The sequence below is a fragment of the Euleptes europaea genome, chromosome 15 (genome assembly GCF_029931775.1).
Source record: "Euleptes europaea isolate rEulEur1 chromosome 15, rEulEur1.hap1, whole genome shotgun sequence".
Lineage (NCBI taxonomy): Eukaryota > Metazoa > Chordata > Lepidosauria > Squamata > Sphaerodactylidae > Euleptes > Euleptes europaea.
In genome coordinates this window covers 53922848-53944112 of record NC_079326.1, presented here as the reverse complement: position 1 = coordinate 53944112, position 21265 = coordinate 53922848, and the positions used below count along the sequence as shown (strand labels likewise).

At 44.0% G+C, this 21265-nt stretch overlaps 1 protein-coding gene across 1 annotated transcript in view; it reads right to left on the bottom strand.

Annotated features, from left to right (window-relative positions):
- COL3A1 (collagen type III alpha 1 chain) overlaps positions 1–21265 on the bottom strand; it is a 103736-nt gene that overhangs the window by 27381 nt on the left and 55090 nt on the right. Inside the window, exons 8-27 of the mRNA XM_056861226.1 lie at positions 20721–20774; positions 19824–19877; positions 18668–18721; positions 17564–17617; positions 16274–16327; positions 14228–14272; positions 13380–13433; positions 12376–12420; positions 11608–11661; positions 9688–9786; positions 9084–9128; positions 8873–8971; positions 7592–7645; positions 7402–7509; positions 4876–4929; positions 4655–4753; positions 2798–2851; positions 1045–1143; positions 677–730; positions 508–561 (exon numbers count right to left, since the gene is read on the bottom strand). Of these exons, the coding sequence (XP_056717204.1) occupies positions 508–561; positions 677–730; positions 1045–1143; positions 2798–2851; positions 4655–4753; positions 4876–4929; positions 7402–7509; positions 7592–7645; positions 8873–8971; positions 9084–9128; positions 9688–9786; positions 11608–11661; positions 12376–12420; positions 13380–13433; positions 14228–14272; positions 16274–16327; positions 17564–17617; positions 18668–18721; positions 19824–19877; positions 20721–20774 (1287 nt within the window). The remainder of the gene's footprint in view (positions 1–507; positions 562–676; positions 731–1044; positions 1144–2797; positions 2852–4654; positions 4754–4875; positions 4930–7401; positions 7510–7591; positions 7646–8872; positions 8972–9083; positions 9129–9687; positions 9787–11607; positions 11662–12375; positions 12421–13379; positions 13434–14227; positions 14273–16273; positions 16328–17563; positions 17618–18667; positions 18722–19823; positions 19878–20720; positions 20775–21265) is intronic.

Here is a 21265-nt window from a genome sequence, read left to right as displayed (position 1 = left end):
TGATGACTTGCTCTGTCATACTTTTTTTTAAAGTTGTTGTTGGTGGAAAGCACCATCAAGATATAGCCGATTTAGGGCAACCCAGTAGGGTTTTCAAGGCAAGAGACGAACAGAGGTGTTTGCCATTGCCAGCCTCTGCACAGCGACCCTGGACTTCCTTGGTGGTTTCCCATCCAAGTACTAACCAGGGCCGACCCTGCTTCGCTTCTGAGATCTGATGAGATTGGGCTAGCCATCCTGGTCAGATTCATTATTAGTTTAGCACATACAGGGTTGGATTCATCTCACTTCTGCTAAGGAGTCTTACTCGGGAGGAAAAAATCTTGCTTCAGCAATGGAAGTTTCTTCCATCAGAACAAGACTCCTTTTACTGGGGGAAGGCTACTCTGTTTACGGAGGGCAAGTGTTCGCTCAACCCTGTTTTATAAACACATAGACTTTTTTTTAAAAGTGTCTGTAATACAATGTGCGTTGTTAGATTGTAGCCTATATATACAGTTGACTTACAGCAGGTCCTGGAGGACCTTGAGCTCCCCCTTCACCATCCTTTCCAGGGGGTCCCTGTTAAATGATAAAAATAGCAACTAGTTATGGGTCAGCATAATCCTTAGGGAGGTTTAAAAAACAGAAGGAGAAATGGTGTGAAATTACGAGAAGACTGATAGTTTCTACTGACCTGTCCACCAGCATTTCCAGGTGGACCTCTTTCTCCGTTTTTGCCCGGTGAACCCTAAAAAGAAAAGAAAAAGACATGGCAGAATTCGAATCAGATTGATCCCGAATCTTATGAACCCATGATGTAGGTCACAGGCACCATATTGAAGCCTCTGTCAAATAGCCTGTTATTAGCCCCATTCATGTGGGTAATATCTGCACAGGCAACCTTTCCTTCCACTAACAGAAGGACATGTTAGCGCATGTTGAAAAAGTTGGCCTACGAAGTGCTGAAAATTTTCAACATAATATGGCTCCCCCCCACACACACACATTAAAGAAGCCAAAAAGTGTGTCCTGTAAAGAATGTGTTTTGTACACTATACAAACCTCACTACCCTTTGGACCGGGAAAGCCCATCACACCTGGTTGACCACGTGGGCCTGCTGGGCCGGGAGGACCACTTCGACCAGATTCTCCTGGATTACCCTGATGCAAACAAATGCAAGTTAAAGCTATAGAGACACATGAGGGGAAAAAACCCACACAAATCCATGGAAACACAGAACTGGAAGGGAACTCAAGGGTCATCTAGTCCAACACCCTGGACAATGCAGGAAATTTACAACTGCTACCTCCCAACTGCCCCAGTGACCCCTATTCTATGCCCAGAGAGAACAATATGCAAAGCCACAGGAACAATATTAACATTGTGGATTAATTAATAGGGTTGTGCATATCAATTTACCAAAGTAATGCCCCTCCCCCCCCCCGAAAAACACCTTTTCGGTATTTTCAGGTTTTTTTTTACCGGTATGAAAAAAGGCAGAAATAAAGGGAGCCAAATAAGAGGGTCCTGAAGAATACCGATTTTTTTCCAGCATTATTCAGGCTGCTTTGGCCCCACCACCATGTTTTGATAAACCCGAACCCGAAAAATGCCGATAATTATTTTTTTATATAGCCCTTTTATATAATGGACAATGACATTGTGATGCTATATTGTCATCATTTTAAACAGGTGAAGGTTATATATATATTTTCATCATTTTAAACAGGTGAAGGTTATATATATATATTCAATCACAATGCTGTAAATCAGAGATCCCCATCCTTTTTGAACTTGTGGGCACTTTTGGAATTCTGGCACAGGGTGGCGGGTGGCAAATACAAAATGGCTGTAGCAGGAGGTGGAGCCAACCACAAAATGGCTGCTGCAGAAGGTGGAGCTACACATACATAGCAAGCCCAACTGCAGGGTGTTAGAGGGATAATTTAAAAAATACACAGGGAAAGAGCACAAGAAAGAATAAAACCAACACTGTGGTGGCTGCTCCAACTGAAACATTATTTTCATCTGCACAGCCATTCATATCTCCAGTGGCCAATCAGAAGCCCTGTTGGGCAAGAGCACCACATTGCCCCACCCCCTTTATAAATACACTTGGCGGGTGCCATTAAAAAATGTTGGCGGGAACCTTGGTGCCAATGGGCACAATGCTGGGGACCTAGGGTTGCCAACCTCCAGGTACTATCTGTAGATCTCCTGCTACTACAATTTATCTCCAGGTGACAGAGATCAGTTCACCTGGAGAAAATGTCTGCTTTGGCAATTGGACTCTATGGCACTGAAACCCCACTCTCCTCAGGCTCCGCCCCAAAAACCTCCCACTGGTGGAGAAGAGGGACCTGGCAACCCTATGGGAACCCCTGCTGCAAATTAATATCTCTCTAATAATATTTGGTGTTTGCATTACTATTATGTAAATAGGTTTGGCAGAGGTATTAACTAAACCAAACACAGAAAGCTTTGCGGTGCAACTTTAAGCCAATGTATCCGGTGAATTGGTATGTGCTACTACTTTTATACCAACTGACTAGGGTTGCCAACCTCCAGGCAATAGCAGAAGATCTGCTATTACAACTGATCTCCAGCCGATAGAGATCACTTCACCTGGAGAAAATGGCCACTTTGGAAATTGGACTCTATGGCATTGAAGCCCCTCCCTTCCCCAAACCCCATCCTCCTCATGCTCCGCCCCAAAAACCTCCCACCGATGACGAAAAGGGACCTGGCAACCCTACAACAGACATTAAGGTTAAATATGCTGACAAAGCAGGCATTGTTAAACTATTTACATACAGCAGGGCCTGGCTTTCCGTCTGATCCTGGGCTTCCTGGACTTCCGGTTAAGCCCTGCATAAGAAAAGAACAATAAGCAGCACATCTTGCCAGAAAGTGTTCGATTCTATTTCCTATGAGATCATCTTAGCAAGCACCTGCCTTTTCAAATGGCTGTGGAGTTTGGGATTAAATTTTGGGACATGGAACTGGTATTGATAGACCGGTAGTTCACAGCAACACTGTACAGCAATGTTTGAAAATTTGTATTTGGATGAATAAATATGTTTTTGAAGAAATACATCCGACATCAATCATTCAGCTGAGTCATGATATTATTTATATTGATTCTAGTTCTCCTTCTCATCAGTTGTCAGACTCTTCATCTAGCTTTTGTTGTGCCAAAACTTAGATAAGATCTTTCGTATAATGACCTTTTTGGTTTCTATTTATTTTTAAGACTCAGAAATTTGATATCCCATAGTTAGTGAAGGACAAGACTATAAATATCAGATATTGCGGCTTCCTTCATTCAAGATAAACAAACACACCAGAAAATGTTACAGTAACATTTCTTTTAGCAGTTTTTAAAAAAGATTTTCAAACATTTCAAAGAATGAATGAAAATGTAATTTTCGTTAAAATTGCAACTTACAGTTCATATATTAAATGGTGAGTGGTCAAAATTTTAACGCAGATTATAGAACAATTAGGGCAACGGAATGCAAAACATCCCAGAATATATATAATCCTTGAGAATCTAGCAAGAGCATTAAAATGACAAATTAGTATATGTTAGTACAGTTTGGTATATGTTTTAATATTTAAATGGCTGCTTTGCTTTATTTATATTGATGCATTACTATGTTGTAGCTATTTATGATGGCCAATGGCCACATACAATAAATTTTCTGTGTAACAAGAGCAGAAGTTCTTGGATTTTCATAGACTGGAAGGAAATCCTCTAAAAAAGGAGCTCACAACATCCCAAATGTATCTGAGAACATAATGTGTAGCTGCTACAATCAAATATTACAGTGAAACCCATTTTGGTCAACTTGTAGCTTAGAATTTGGACTCGGGTTAGTTCCTACATCAGATCAGCCATCCTCAACAAAGATCAGGTAACGTTTCTGCCTAGATGAAATGTCACATACACTGGGGCAGCCAAATCCTAAGAGAGGGGGAGGGAAGGGATTTGGAGCTGGCGTGGCTCCAACACCAGCATAGGGCACTTACGCTGGCTCTGGAGAGCCATGTGGATGAGCAAGCCTTGGGCTCTGGCACAGCCTTGCTGGCAGCATTTTCCCGGTGCAGAGATTTCCATGGGGTTTACTTGGGAAGAAGCATTTTTGGCTTGCTGCACTGCCCAGCAAGCTTCTCAGGAGGTGGTGAGGTGGCACCATCCCCGGGCCCTAGGTAAGTACCCCCTGACACATTAGGATTGCGCTCAAAGCTACTGAATCAGCCCATCAAGGTTAGCATTGTCTTCCCAGACTGGTACCAATGTAAAGGGAGGGGGAAAGGAGAAAAGAGAATGCCAGCTCTCCAGGGTCTCAGGTGGAGGTCTTTCATATCACCTACTACCTGGTCCTTTTAACTGGAGTTTCCAGGGATTGAACCTGGGACCTTCTGCCTGCCAAGCAGATGCTCTAACACTGAGCCACTGATCCTCCCAAAATAGTGAGCCTCGCCCTTGGTCTATCAAGGTCAGTCTTGTCTACTGGCAGCTGCTCTCCAGGGTCTCAGGTAGAGGTCTTTCACATCACCTGCTACCTGATTCTTTCAACTGGAGATGCCAGGGATTGAACCTGGGACCTTCTGCATGCAAAGCAGAGGCTCTTCCACTGAGCTGCAGCCCCTCTCCCACTTACTTACTCTCATCCCAGGAAGCCCTGGAGATCCATCACGCCCAGGTTCACCAGGACCTCCTCTTGGTCCTGAGCTGCCGGGGCCACCTCGTTCACCAGCAGGACCCTTAAATGACATGGAAACTAGGCTATTAGTGAAACATGGCCAAACAATTCATTTTACAATCTGAACCAACAGTAATAAACATTATCGAAAAGGGACTTTCTATCAAGAGGGGAGGGGCGTACCTTTTCACCTGGCGCCCCATTTCTACCTGCAGGTCCACTGAAACCTGGAGCACCCTGAAAAAAACACACACAAAAGCAGGACGTTCAATATTGTGGATGAAAAAGAGCAAAGAACAGGTCTGGAATGGCTTCCAAAACATCTGCCCAAGTACTAAGAAATATGCCACGTTCCAGCTAAGCAGAAAGGTGAACATGTATTTTGAACCTTTGAATCATGGTGTTTCTGTGCTAATAATGGATATAGCTATGGTGAAATTCAAAGATGAATTACAGGTGACAATCTCTCATATTTAAAAAGACCCCAAACTGTGTATTGTACAGATCGTGAATAAGCTGCTTTGGGTCGCCACTATGGAGAAAGGTGAAGACCTGAAGCTGCCTTATACTGAATCAGACCCTTGGTCCATCAAAGTCAGTATTGTCTATTCAGACCGGCAGCGTCTCTCCAGGGTTTCAGGCAGAGGTTTTTCACATCACCTACTTGCCTAGTCCTTTTAACTGGTGATACCGGGGATTGAACCTGGGAACTTCTGCGTGCCAAGCAGAGGCTCTACCACTGAGCCACAGCCTCTCTCCAAGGCTCTCCAGGGGCTCAGGCAGAGGTCTTCCACATCACCTACTTGCCTAGTCCCTTTAACTGGAGATGCTGGGGATTGAACCTGGGACCTTCTGCATGCCAAGCAGATGCTCTGCCACTGAGCCAATGATGATATAATCCAGGACTAAAGTGCAAGACTGAAGAATTAAGGGACCTTGTCGAAGGCTTTCACGGTCAGAGTTCATTGGTTCTTGTAGGTTATCCGGGCTGTGTGACCGTGGTCTTGGAATTTTCTTTCCTGACGTTTCGCCAGCAACTGTGGCAGGCATCTTCAGAGTAGTAACACTGAAGGACAGTGTCTCTCAGTGTCAAGTGTGTAGGAAGAGTAATATATAGTCAAAGGGGTTGGGTTTGAGCTGAGTACTGTCCTGCAAAAGTAATGTGCTAATCATTGTCCTGTAAGTATCAAGATAATGTGCTGATGAGGGTATGGTATGTTAATATGGAACCATTGTATCCTGAAGTGATCTGTTAATGTGTGTAATCCAAAGCTAATCTGCATGGCTATTGTTGACTGTTGCCTTTGGCCATGCAGATTAGTTTTGGATTACACACATTAACAGATCACTTCAGGATACAATGGTTCCATATTAACATACCATACCCTCATCAGCACATTATCTGGATACTTACAGGAAAATGATTAGCACATTACTTTTGCAGGACAGTACTCAGCTCAAACCCAACCCCTTTCTGACTATATATTACTCTTCCTACACACTTGACACTGAGAGACACTGTCCTTCAGTGTTACTACTCTGAAGATGCCTGCCACAGTTGCTGGCGAAACGTCAGGAAAGAAAATTCCAAGACCACGGTCACACAGCCCGGATAACCTACAAGAACCAATTAAGGGACCGTTTCATTTTTTTCGCTCTGCTTCTTGTATGAACATTCCCCTATGAGGAAACGTCTTAGCAGATTCCATTCTCCTGAATCCACAGTCTTTTGAAGAGCCCCGCTGACTGATACATCTAACACTGGTCATGATTCAATCCCGTTAAAACTAACAGGACACGTTAACTTCAACCAACTGCAGGCTGATGGCTTTCAATGGGGTTTGCACTGCAATCCTATGCGGAGTTACTCCGTTTGAAGACTGATAAAACCAATGGGCTTATTCTGGAGCAATTCTGCACAGAGCCAGTGTGGTGTAGTGGTTAAGAGTGGAGGACTCTAATCTGGAGAACCGGGTTCGATTCCCCACTCTTCCACATGAGCAGTGGACTCTAATCTGGAGAACTGGGTTGGTTTTCCCACTTCTCCACATGAAACCTGCTGGGTGACCTTGGGCTAGTCGCGGTTCTCTCTGAACTCTCTCAGCTCCACCTACCTCACAAGATATTTGTTGTGGGGAGAGGAAGGGAAGGAGATTGTAAACCAATCTGAGACTCCTTAAAGTAGGGGTGTCAAACATCAGGCCTGGGACCAGATTTGACCCCCTGAGAGCTCTTATCTGGCCCACCAGCCAGCCGAGGCAGCCACCCCTCTGTCCCAATCTGGGATGTATTGTAAGTAAAAAATAAAGTAAAATATAATATCATTAACTGGCTTTTCTCATGTCTTCTATAAGGTTTGTATCTCTGGTACATGGAATTAAACTTTATGGTACACATGGCCCACCCTAACCAATTGACATTTACATCCCATCCAGCCCTCGTAACAAATGAGTTTGACACTCCTGCCTTAAAGGTAGAAAAGATCAGGGTATAAAAACCAACCCCTCCTCCTCTTCTTCTTCTTTGAAGGCATGATAAGGCTCTACAGTGTTGTTTGATCTGGGCAGCAGTAATGACTGTAATCTAAAGTCTTGTGGAATTATGGTTTTAAAATATATGTTTTAATTCTATATTTGTATATTTATGGTTGTAAGCTGCTTTGATCCAGGAAAGGGTGGGGTATAAATAAAATAATTAATGACGACTTGCCCTCTCTCCTGGATTTCCAGGCAATCCGTTCGTACCAGGTTGACCAGGGGCTCCCGCCTTGCCTTCTTCCCCTGGGGGGCCAGCTGTACCGGGTGTACCATTTTCACCCTGATAACAAAATATAATAAAATATTATTCAAGTGCAAATTGCAGATTAAAACTTACCAGGGCTGGGTGGGCAAATACTTACCCGCTCGCCTCTTGCCCCTGGATCTCCTTTGCCGCCATTCTTACCAGGTTCGCCCTGAAGACGAAGACAGCACTGTTACACTTGTCCTAGCAGGCCCATTCAATAGGAATAGCTCAGCAATATAAACCACAGCCCTTCCTCTGTTTCCCATCATGCTTTCATTTGATTACAATCATAGAATCATAGGGTTAGGAGGTACCACCAGGGTCATCTAGTCCAACCCCCTGCACAATGTAGGAAATTCACAACTAGCTCCCCCCCCCAAACTCCTAGTGACCCCTACTCCATACCCAGAAGATGCCCAAGATGCCCTCCCTCTCATGATCTGTCTAAGGTCATAGAATCAGCATTGCTGACAGATGGCCATCTAGCCTCTTCTTAAAAACCTCCAGGGAAGGAGAGCTTACCACCTCCCAAGGAAGTCTGTTCCACTGAGGAACCACTCAAACTGTTAGAAAATTCTTCCTAATGTCTAGACGGAAACTCTTTTGATTTAATTTCATCCCGTTGGTTCTGGTCTGACCTTCTGGGGTAACAGAAAACAACTGGGCACCATCCTCTATACAACTGGGCACCATCCTCTATAGCCCATCAAGTACTTAAAGATCATTATCATATCACCTCTCAGTCTTCTCCTCTGGGAGAACTTTGCCTTTAGGATGTTTTAGGATTAATGGTTGGTTCACAAACACAGGTTCATCCCTTGACCGCAGTGGAAAGAAGGACTTGGCAAGTGAGCACGAACCATCAAAGAGAAAATCCTATAGGTTGTCTCACAGTAATCTCAAATACAATGTTTTCAGTGGTCAGTTCAGTACAGTTCAAAGTTTTCAAGGCACAGGCTATGTCTTGGGTAAGCAAGAAAAGAGAAATCAAGGGATGTCCATGTGAGCAAGAACCAAAGAGATCCAAGCCATTGAATTTCTGGGCCAAGGAAAAGTCTGAGTCCTAAAACATGTCCACATTATGCACACAGGACCCCGTTTGTATTGTGCATAATTTATGCTCGTTGTTGCTAGCCTAGCCATGTCCTCATGCTTACTACTTTTTTCATACCATTCACATTTTTGGGATTGTGGTGTCTTTCTGATAAGAACTATGTCTCAGGGGAAAGAAAGATGTTTTTGTTTTGTTTTTAATTTCAAGGGGAAATGGAATTTTGAAGGCCATCTATTCATTTTTTCCAAAGCACATTTTGCTGCTAATGCCCCCTCCCATAGCTTAAAAACACACACACACACTGCAACAATGCCAGAGATTTTCTTTTTAATACAAACTTACAGATGGGCCTCTTTGTCCGGGGATTCCGTTAGTACCAGCGGGCCCGGGGGGGCCACGAGCTCCAAGCAATCCTGGAGATCCAGGAATACCAGAAGGACCCTGTGTTGAAATAAAAGGCACTGTAATGACTGGGGCTGACAGATGCTCGGCAAGGCTGCCTTGGGGTTTATGCAATGCTGGGGCAAAGGAGGGACCGCCAAGGGACACTTACGGGGAGACCTTTGGCACCAGGGCTTCCGTCGCGTCCTCCAGGACCCTACAGGGGATAAATAACACTGTTTACATTTCTAGAAACAGATGTTCTAGATTTACAGTACAATCCTATCTACAGTTACTCCAGCCTAAGCTCACTGTTAGTGCCTTTATACCAGGGCTCCCCACGGTGCCCGTGGGTTCCATGGCACTTGCCAACACCTTTCCTGATGCCTGCCAAGTGTTTTTAAGAAGTAGGCGGGGCCAAGTAGGCGGGGCCCTTGCCCAGCGAGGATTCTGATTGACTGTGGAAGATTTGATTGGCTGGGCCAATTTCTTTCAAATGTTGCTTTGGCAGCAGCTGCCATCACAGCACAAGGACCTCCACAGTGTTACTGAAGGTAAGCTGTGGCAATCATTTCATGGCCAGCTCTGCCTCCCGAGGCAGCCATTTTGTGGCAGCCATTTTGTTGCTGCGCCCACCATGCCCTGCCAGAATACCAAATGTACCTGCAGGCTCAACAAGGTTGGGGACCTCTGCTTTATAAGTTTACCATCTCAACAAAAAGTATTTGGGTAGTTTATACGTATTTCCATTTTCGTAAAGGGCATGCGTAGCTTACTGGAGGACCAGCAGCACCGGCCTGGCCTTGAGGCCCAGGTTCTCCTCTTGGTCCTGGTGAGCCAGAAGATCCAGGGGGACCCCCAGGGCCAACTTCACCCTGCAAAGCAGAGAGGATGTGATCAGTCCAAGCTCAGTTGCCAATTATTTCATTCGGGAAGGAACCGTAGGGAGGAAGGAACTTGATGGTCGGCCCATGGGAGAAGAAGAAAATAAGCTACTAGCTCAATATCAAACAGGGTAGACATAATACATGACAGTTATTTTTTTATTATAAGAGCAGCTAGATAGAGCCAGTTGGGATGTCTGGTGAGGAAATAAAGTCAATATTCAATGGTAAGACCAAAAGAATAAGAACTGAAACATTTTTGTTCCATGAATAGTCAGCCCTTATTATGAAAAAATCTGTTATTGTGTCTACCAAGGTGCTATGGATATAGCATACCCCATCCTAATGTTATGAATGCAAGCAGACAAGTCACAAGTGAAGTTATACCTGAAAACATCTTAGGATTTATCCTACCAGGTTCATGAACATAAATTAAAGAATATCAGTACAATTACATCTGCTACTAATTTTAGTAAGACTAATGCGCTCATGCAAAAATACCCAATTGGGAATTTTCACTTTGTGCATGAGTAAAATTGGTATAGTCTTTTCCATGCAACACATTAGCCTTTGCTACAGAGTTTTTGAATATAGCCCATGTCAGTGAAATCTACGAAAAAGCAGAATAACAGTTATCTTTCCTACTGCACTTCTGAATGTCCACACACAGTATTTCCATAAATAAGCTAGTCGTAATCAATACAGTACAACGGGGTCAGTATTTTCCCTACATTGATGATGCAAACAAGTCCTGCTCCTACGAGTCTGTAAAGCCATGGGCAGTGCAATCCTAAGCACAGTTACACCCTTCTAACTATGCAATCCTGAAGGGGGAGGTGAAGCGCCATAGGAGCTGGCGTAATCCTCTGTGCCTGTGTCCATTCCACTTTGCACTGTGATAAGTGGCACGGACGCCAGCATGGGGAGCACTTACCCAGGGGCCGGGGGGTGACGCAGCAGCATGAGCCTTGGCTGCTGGCGCTTCCACGTGGGCAGCAATATCCCAGAAGCAAGTGCCCACACCAATGTCGGGGGCATTCTCGGGGCATTCCCAGGGGCGGAGTAGACATTCGTCAGCTCCCAAACTCCTTTCGGCCCAGGAATGCCCCTCTATGTGACAGTGTGGGCTATGCCAACAAAATAGTTGCTATGCCAACAAAATAGTTGGCATAGCCCCATGAAACTCAATGGGAAAGTTTCACAGGGGTTTTGTGCAAAGGCATTTTAAATTCTTTTTTTCTGGCCGGGAAGCTTCTCAGGAGGCAGCATGGCTGTGCCATCCCTGGCCATCGACTATCTACATCCCCATCAGGAATGGGTTGCCTGTCAGTGGAAATTAATTGGCTTACGGTATAACTCGGCTGAAGATTGCACTGTGCATGTCAGAGGCAAGATTCAGACCAAGATAGGGTAATAAGATTCATAGCTCAGCCTATTATTTATTAGCAGTTGTTTAAACACTATCCTTTCCTAGCTCTCTGACATCGGAAGCATTATAAATGATGATAAAGTTATGAAATAATCATAGTGGGCGGTGGGAAAGCTTTGAATAGATTACAGATATGAAACAGCCATTACAGATATGAAAGAGCCATACTTTTCAGTAAAACTCAAATACACATATTGGCCTGTATCCTGCCACTCCGCTGAGCAAATTGTGAAGCCTTTCTCTAGCCTAAGTACCCTTTGTAGAACGTAAATGGCTCTTCCTTCAACAGATGAGCCATGTAAGTCGGTGGAAAACTCTTTAGACTGGAGGAAGTTCCTCAAGCCTAATGTTGGATACATGTCAATGTAACTGCATAACTGTACCTTAAAACCTGGAGACCCTGGAAATCCTGTAGGTCCAGGTGGGCCAGGTGGACCCTTAAGAAAAAAAGGAAACAAAATGTTATTAGAAGAAAACATAGTATCATTCAGAGTTATAAATTTTTAAAAGATTGTGTTACATCATGTTTTTACGCAAACTGTGTTTGATAGTCAATGGAAATAAAAGCTAAGTTGTAAAATAGGACTCCAAAATACGTGGTCCCCAGCCTAACGTTGGATACACATAAATACTTGTATACTACTGCTAGTCTTGCCAAATGCCCACCAATCCACCAGGCTGCCCACTGACCCTCAGCTGGCCAGCGGGCAGAAGAGGGCCAGCTGAAGGGGGGGAGTGTTCGTCACTTCTGGGTAAAACCGAAAGTGATCCAGATGCTCTAGCACACTCCCCCCAAACCCTATGGAAACCATAGAGTTTTCAGAGGAGATTGCATCCGTGTCACTTCTGGATCGCATCGCCCCTGCCCCAGCAAGCTCCCGCCAGTTCCCAGGGGAAACCCTAACTAGTGCCCTTCCAAAGAATTTTGGGTAGTTCATATTGAGTTCCTAGATGGTCTTCCTGTATACTGATATACTGAGGGACTGCACCCTAGAGCTGGAGACTGAACTACTTCTATGATGACACTTCTTAGTATTTTCCTGTTGCTGGTTCATGTACAGACTAAATATAACCAACATTATAAATCAACTGGTGTTTGGATATATAGAATCGTTGAAAAAAGGGTAATGGCGGAACAGCATGCTACTTACAATTGGGCCAGCCCCTCCTGGAGAACCATCATTGCCACGACCACCCTTTTGAAAGAAAATAAACAATATTACTCTTTTTGAAAATTTTTTGGTTGTGATCCAAAGCCTTATCTGCGGACATGTGCATCTTTCTCTGCGCACTGAATTTTCTCCCCCCTTGAAGTCAATGGGGAAGGATGTGCGCGTACTGGAATGCTATTACTGTCTCAGAGCTCTCATGCTGACAGTGAATGGCTGGACCGGGCCATTTAAATGTTTCTCAGCAAAGAATGCAATCGACACAATCCGCTACATAAGACAATATTCTTCTAAATGTCTATTTAAGTATTCCTGTTGAGTAACCAACAAGCAATGTGGGTCACAGTTAAGAAAGAATAAGTCAAAGCTGACTTTTATCTTAAAAAGTAGGGCCATACTGGTGTTAGAAAGTGCCAACAAGTCACAGCTGTCTTACGGTAACCCCGTAAGGCAAGAGAATTTGGAGGTGGTTTGCCATTGCCTGCCTCCATGTGGGCTGAGAGAGTTCGGAGAGAACTGTGACCGGCCCAAGGTCACCCAGCAGGCTTCATGTGGAGGAGCGGTGAATTGAACCTGGTTTTCCAGATCAGAATCCACCACTCTTAACCACTACACCATGCTGGCTCTCAGGGTCATATCAGGGGAAATAATGTACAGGACCTGGGAATGGGACAACATTACTATGGAAGGTTTCTACCCATTGCCCTAGAGAGGGGTTGCACAAAATAACAGGGACTGACTCTAGAGGACACCAAGGTCACACATTTGCTGAGACCCCAAGTCTAGTAAACAGTCCACTATTTTCCCAATGAGAACACTATTTGTTCAGAGCATCCAAGAAGATCAGAGGGAAACAGGTACTTGCAAACCCCATCTCTTGCAGGAGTCTAGGATTCCACCAAAGAGGCCTTGCTCAAAGGCTAGCAGGATGCTACAGCTGTCACTGAAAAAAATAATTTGCACGATATTTTAGTCAAGTTACTTACAGCAGGTCCTGGTCCTCCTGGTCTTCCTCTTTCACCTGGTTGACCTCTTGGGCCCTAAAAATATGACAATCCGATTAATGCCTCAGAATGAATGGGAAATATAGTAAATCATTCTAAAAAATTTTAGAAGCATCCACAGCCCTGGAAATACTGCAGGTTCTAGAATCATAGAGTTGGAAGGGGCCATACAGGCCACCTAGTCCAGAGCTTCTTAAACTTTTTCCACTCGCGACCCCTTTTCGCCTGAGAAATTTTTATGTGACCCCAGGTGTATAGGTATATAAAATAGGTATACAAATCAAACATTTACTGATAATAAATCACAAATAAATTTATTTTAGAACAAATCTTTGGTATTTTTTCGCGACCCCAACATTCAGTTAACGTGACCCCATATGGGGTCGCAACCCACAGTGTAAGAAGCGTTGACCTAGTCCAATCCCCTGCTCAGTACAGGATCAGCCTAGAGCATCCCTGACAAGTGTTTGTCCAGCCTCTGCTTAAAGACTGCCAGTGAGGGGGAGTTCACCACCTCCCTAGGTAGCTGATTCCACTGTTGAACAACTCTTAAATCAATTAATCAGTAAATTAATCAATAAGATGTTCAGCTAGCTACCTATGAGTCAGCAGCATGTCCATTTACCCACAATTCTGGGTAATTGCATGTCCTCTAAGATGAGTGGAAATGCAAGGTTCAGCTCTCCACCACCAGAGAACCTCAGTAAGTGTAACAGACCCATTTCAATTCGCAGACGTTATAAAACACTACAATGGGTGACAGATCTGGCTGCTCCCTAAGTCTCTACTGTAGAAAATTCTTAATAAATTGTACTGAAAATAATAATTACCATTGGTCCAGGAGATCCGTTTTCTCCGGGAAGTCCATTCTCACCCTATTTGATAAAGAGAATACATGATAAATATACAGTATGCCTTCTTTCACAATTCTCCCCTGCAAGCTTCAAGTCATTTTCCTGAACCCCATGACTTGTCCTGATCCTGAAGGAATGATAAGTGTGTGGAAACAACCTTTGGGGATCCAGCACCATACATGCAAAAAATATAATAAAAAAATGGTTCCCTTCATGTGGCATCCAGGGCTACTCAAACAAAGCCAGTGAGGTGAAGTAGTTAGAGTGTAAGACTAAGGCCTGAATCCCAGGTCTGAATTCTCTCTTTGCCATGGAGGTTTGCTAGGTGACACTTCTTATGTCATAAGAACATAAGAAAAGCCATGCTGGATCAGACCAAGGCCCATCAAGTTTAGCAGTCTGTTCACACAGTGGCCAACCAGGTGCCTCCAGGAAGCCCCCAAACAAGATGACTGCAGCAGCATTATCCTGCCTGAGTTACATGGCACCTAATGAAATAGACATGCTCTTCTGATCCTGGAGAAAATAGGTATGCATCATGACTAGTATTCATTTTTACTAATAGCCATGGATAGCCTTAATCTCGATGAACATGTCCACTCCCCTCTTAAAGCCTTCCAAGTTGGTGGCCATCATCACATCCTGGGAAAGGGAGTTCCACAATTAAACCATGCATTTTGTAAGGCAATACTTCCTTTTATCTGTTTTGAATCTCTCACCTCCAGCTTCAGCAGATGACCCAGCATTCTGGTATTATGAGAGAGAGAGAAAAGCTTCTTCCTGTCCACTCTCTCCATGTGTGTGTGTGTTAAGTGCCATCAAGTCGCTTCCGACTCATGGTGACCCTATGAATCAATGTCCTCCAAAATGTCCTATCTTTGACAGCCTTGCTCAGATCTTGCAAGTTGAGGGCTGTGGCTTCCTTTATTGAGTCAGTCCATCTCTTGTTGGGTCTTCCTCTTTTCCTGCTGCCCTCAGCTTTTCCTAGCATGACTCTCTCCATACCATGCATAATTTTATAGACCTCGGTCACGTCTCCCCTTAACCGCCTTCTTTCCAGGCTAAACAGCCCTAAGTGTTTTAACCGCTCCTCATAGGGCAGTTGCTCCAGTCCCCTAATCATTTTGGTTGCTCTTTTCTGCACACACGCTCAGACTAACTTACCTCACAGGGTTGTTATGGGGATAAAATAGAGGAGAGCTAAACAATGTAAACCCCTTTGGGCCCCATTGGGTAGAAATGACATAAATAGATTAATGCAGTGGTACATGCTGGGATGGATGTACATCCATCTCCAAAGAGACTAGGGTGGTGTATGGAAGCATGGTGGTCCGCTTCCACCCTCACCACAGGCGATTAGGCAATCTAAAACAGATTGACAGATTTGTTCACTTGTGATGTGTGGGGAGATCCTTAGGGTCCTTCCAACCCTATTGCACCCACAGATTTTGGTGGATTGGGGCTTAGTGTAAGATAGCAAATATTTCCTCATTCTACATATATCGTTTATTGGGGGAGATCAGATGATAATGAAGGATTAGAAATAAGCGGGGGCGGGGAGAGATTTAACACCCAGTTATTTATTTACTACAATTTCAACTGACAGTACAGCATGCATCTAAAACCACACTGGTGGAAATGAATCTCTTAGAAGCAGCAGAAGGGCTTACTATACACATAGGGTTGGATCCACGGGAAGATTTCCACTAAAGGGGCCATTTTTGCTGATTCTCCCTGCACCATAGGGGGAACCTCCTTTGTGCTGTTTCTGGAAGTCCCCTATCCCCTAAGAAGCAGGCTTTGGGTTGCCATTTTGGGAATCCCTGCTGCTGGTGGAGACTTCGTGTGGAATTCTTGCCATAGTCACATTAGAACGTAAGAACATAAGAAAAGCCCTGCTGGATCAGACCAAGGCCCATCAAGTCCAGCAGTCTGTTCACACAGGGGCCAACCAGGTACCTCTAGGAAGCCCACAAACATCATGACTAGTATCCATTTTTACTAGTAGCCATTAAAATTTACCCTTAGACCAGCAGCGCCAGCATCACCTTTGGCACCATCTCTTCCATCAAATCCCTTTAAGGATAAAAGAAGAACAGAGAAAAAAAGTTGTTAAAAGGTACTGTACACCTGAATGTACCCCCATAGGGTTTTCAAGGCAAGAGGCTAAAAAAGGTGGTTTGCCATTGCCCGCCTCTAGTGTAGTGATCTGGCAGGGCCGGATCTAGAGGGCCCAAGGGGGGGCACCTGCCCTGGGCAGGATGTAGAGTGGGGCGGCGGCAGCAGCAGATTACATAAAGAAAAAATATGTATACAATATATGGGGGGGCATCAATTTGTATTTTTGCCCCCCTTGGTGGTCTCCCACTCTCTCTCTCTCTCTCTCTCTCTCTCTCTCTCTCTCTCTCTCTCTCTCTCTCTCTCTCTCTCTGTCTGTCTGTCTCTCTCTATATATATCCATGGCCCCAGCTACCCCAATCTTGTCAGAATATATTCAATGAGAATATATTATATATTCCCATTGAAAGTTTGGAAATAGTTGTTAATTTTTATTCTTACAACTGTATCTGTAGCTGAAAGACATCTTGTTATTAACTGAACTGGAAGGTAACATAATTTTTCCAAAAAAAGCTAGGAAATTGGCTTGCAAAGTCTCAAAGATCAATCTGAAGAAAAAAAAGACTGTATTGAACTGAAATAGCATGCAAAGAAATACAAACTGAAAACAAAAGAGAACATTTATTTTACTGTATCTCCACAACTCTTTACCTATACCCCGTGAACGCTTACTGACATAACCCTCATCCAAAACCAACTTGTTATGTGTGACTGACTCATCCCTCAGATAATCCATGAGACTTCATTGTGATTAACTTGAATTGGATCGGGGACAAAATCTTTGGGGTTTCAGGGGCTACATGACTTGAGTCAGAAAGCATCTGATTAAAAAACAAAAAAGTCCATTGGCTAAAGAAAGATTCTGCTTCATATCAGTAATTGGAAACAGAGATCAAGTATAATTTCTCCAGGACTGGTACAAACTTGTAACATAGTCCTCCTCCACAATATGCATAATTTCACCTCATCTGTCTAATTTTAGTTCATGATTCATGGTAAAAAAAATTACGATTGTTTGACATAACATAAATAGGTCACATCATGATAATGGGTTTGGGACCTAGGGAAGTGCACTCCTCCCCACGGTGCCTGACCACGCGTTGGCCCTGCTACTGCCTGTGGATACATCCACTAAGCCCTTGTGGAATTAAAACTAACCGACATTTTAAAAAATCCAGTTCATATTTTACTCACTCTGTGGCCTTTCATTCCGGGGACTCCAGGCATACCAGAGGGACCTTTGTGGCCCTAAAGAAAACATGAGATGCAGCAGCAGGAAAAAACACACACAGCAAAAGAGTTAGGAACCTGTACGTTAAACCAAACAGCTAGATTCAAGTCCAGTAGCACCTTAGAAACCAGCAAGGGACTCCCTCCTGCCCTCTCCTTTTTCATTCATGATTAATGCATCTTCATGGACCTGAGGGGGTCCTGCATGCTTTCCGTGCCTCAACTAGTGCTGTATGAAATTGAGCGCTATCTATAGTTTTAATAGTTGTGGAGGATTGTTGTATGGTGTGTTTTATTGTTTCAAATGGTTTGTTAATCTCTCTCTCTCTCTCTCTCTCTCTCTCTCTCTCTCTCTCTCTCTCTCTCTCTCTCTCTCTCTCTCTCTCTCTCTCTCTCTCTCTCTCTCTCTCTCTCTCTCTCTCTCTCTCTCTCTCCATATCTATCTCCATCTCTCTATCTCTCTATCTATATATACATCTATATCTCTCTATCTATCTCTCTATCTATATATACATCTATATCTATCTGTCTATCTGTCTGTCTGTCTGTCTCAATATGGAAGATATGTTGATTTTATTGTTGTTACCAGCCCTGAGCCTGGCTTCGGCCAAGGCAGGCAGGCTAGAAATAACAAACAAACAAACAAACAAATAAATAAATGTTTTGTGGGCCTGAGCTAGGTCAACAAAACCACCACTGGTGCAGTATATCACCTGAACACATGAAGCTGCCTTATACTGAATCAGACCCTTGGTCCATCAAAGTCAATATTGTCTACTCAAACCGGCAGTGGCTCTCCAAGGTCTCAGGCAGAGGTCTTTTGCATCACCTACTTGCCTAGTCCCTGTAACTGGAGATGCTATTTTCTCCAGGGCAACTGATCTCTTTTGTCCAGAGATCAGCTGTAATAGTGGGAGATCTCCAGCCACCACCTGGAGCTTGGCAACCCTACTTTGATGCCCAGCATGGGAGAAAACTGAGACAAAATGTTTAACTAACTAACTAACTAACCAACCAACCAACCAACCAAATAAATAAATAAAATAAATAAATAAAATAGTTCCTCACAGGAGGTCCAGGCAATCCACGTTCACCGGGTCTTCCAGGCCTTCCAGATTCTCCCTACAGGCAAGGAAAAGAGAAGAAACACAATTTTAAATTTTTTAGCCCAGCCCCAAAGGGGTAAATAAGGCCCAAATCCATTACAGATGAATCACTGTCATTCACTCTTCTCTTGGGATCAGAATTTCTTCATGACAAGAAATATCATTCCTTACATATCTCTTCCGCACCAGTGATCCATTCTCACATTGTACAGAACAATTAAAAGATGGATATTTGGTATGCATATTGCACAGGGGGGGAGAGGGGCTTGGAATCATAGAGTTGGAAGGGACCTCCAAGGAAATCTAGTCCAACCCCCTGCACAATGCAGGACATCCATAACTACCTCCCCCTCCCACTCCCCCAGTGACCCCTACTCCATGCCCAGGATGTACCCTTAAGGATCCCTGGCCAATCTGGCCTGGAGGAAAATTGCTTCTTGACCCCACAGTCGGCATTACCCTGGGCATGTAAGAAAGGGTCATGAGATTAGCGGTGGGGGAACCACCATTTTTGGCAGGAACATGGATTCCTAGTGTGTTAATACTGCATGTGGTGGTGGGCTGAAGAGAAGTGGGGGGCCCCCTGGCCACTTCCTACTTGTCTCACCCCCCCAGCTCGGAACTGGTCTTGGTCATTAACATACTTCCTAATAAAAAGTTAGACTTAATTGTAGTGAGATACGGACACATATCTCCTCTTCACATTTTCAGTTCCGTACCCAGGTAGACCCTCCTGGCATTCTTCGCTCATGTCATTTTACAAAATGCACACTTTTTCTGGCACAGATTAAATTTCTGTCAGAAAAAAAAATAAGGCATCAAGTAGTCCAAAGCCAGGCAATCGAAATCATTCCGGGAATAACTTATACCTGAAGTCCACTCCAGGGCTATATTGGAGTAAGAGATTAATAGCTATAAAACAACTGAGCTAGAACCCCTCCAAGTCCCTTGGAAATAAAGAATATCTCGCAAAAGCATCTTGGCAGTTTGGAATCAACATGATAAGCATTGCAGACAAGAACGGGGAGGGAGATTGCAGAAAAACACATACACCACCATTCTTAACATCATTATGACTTTATGCAGTAACGTCTGCACACTGCTAATTGGAAACTTACATCTTTTCCAGCTGGGCCAGGTGGACCAAGTAATCCTGGGGGACCGGCGGGGCCCTGGGGGGGAAAAATCAAAGAAAAATATTCTTCCATAACTATTAAATAGGTGGGTTAGAATGTTCGATTAGCTGAATGAAACCTTTGTCAGAGATCAGTTCAGTTAAACAAAAATAAGACCTGAAAGAAGACCCGATCCCTTCGATTCTATGGAGAAGGGAGGTTCCCCACAAGAGATTTCCCCTAGTTTAGGGTTAGGGTTGTCAACTCCAGGTTGGGAAATTCTTGGAGATTTTTGGGGGTGAAGCCTAGGGAGGGCAGGGAAGGGAAGAGACCTTAGAGCAAGGGTGTAAAACATAAGGCCCACGGGCCGTATCCAGCCCCTTGAGAGCACTTATCTGGTCAGCGAGTAGAGTTGCCAGCTCCAGGTCGGGAAATACCTGTAGATTTTGGGGGTGGAGCCTGAGGAGGGTGGGGTTTGGAGAGGGGAGGGACTTCAATGCCATAGAGTCTAATTGCAAAAGCAGCCATTTTCTCCAGGGGAACTGATCTCTATTGGCTGGAGGTTGGCAAACCCTACCTGGGAGCCAGCTGAGGCAACCACCCTCCTCAGTCTATATCTGGGTTGGCAAGGCATGGCCCAGCCCAACCAAGTCACATTAATGTCATATCCAGCCCTCGTAACAAATGAGTTTAGCACCCCTGCCTTAGAGGTATATAATGCCATATAGTCCACCCTCCAAAGCAGCAAATTTAAATCACAACTAAATTTTAAATCCAGTGCAGTAAACTCATGCTGCTAATTAATTCTAGAAGGATTTAACTTGCCATTTCTTACAAGGTGAACACTTGCCAAAAGGAAACTATAAACCATCTTAGATAAGAATGGAAAGGGGGACTTACCGGACTGCCTGCTTGCCCGGGTTCTCCTGGTGGGCCTTGGTATCCATGCGATCCCTAGAAGGGAAGATAAATTCCATTGTTTTAGGAACTCTATAATGTGATAAGAACTTTTAGATCTAGTTCAAATTCAAAACCTTTAATGACATATAATATCGACCAACACAGTATAGCGATTAAAATATTGAACATCAAATACAGGCAAAATTAGAAACAGCAATTTATCCCCACTTCCCTTTTTGGCGAATCCTTATAGCATCATTAAGAAATTTGGCAACCTCCTCAGTTATATCAGGAGAAGTATCTTTCAGTATATGATGTTCTTTAGCTTGATCAGACAGGCCCATCAGATTTGCGAAGATGGAATCAGTATATTTAAACCGTATATCTGAATAAAATGGGCAGTGAAAAAGGATATGCCGAATTGATTCAACGTTTTTCAGTTCACATGGGCAGAGTCTGTCATCATAGGCCACTTTTTGGAATCTGCCATATAAGACCGCTGATGGAATAACATTAAACCTAGCCAGGGAAAAAGCTCTACGCAG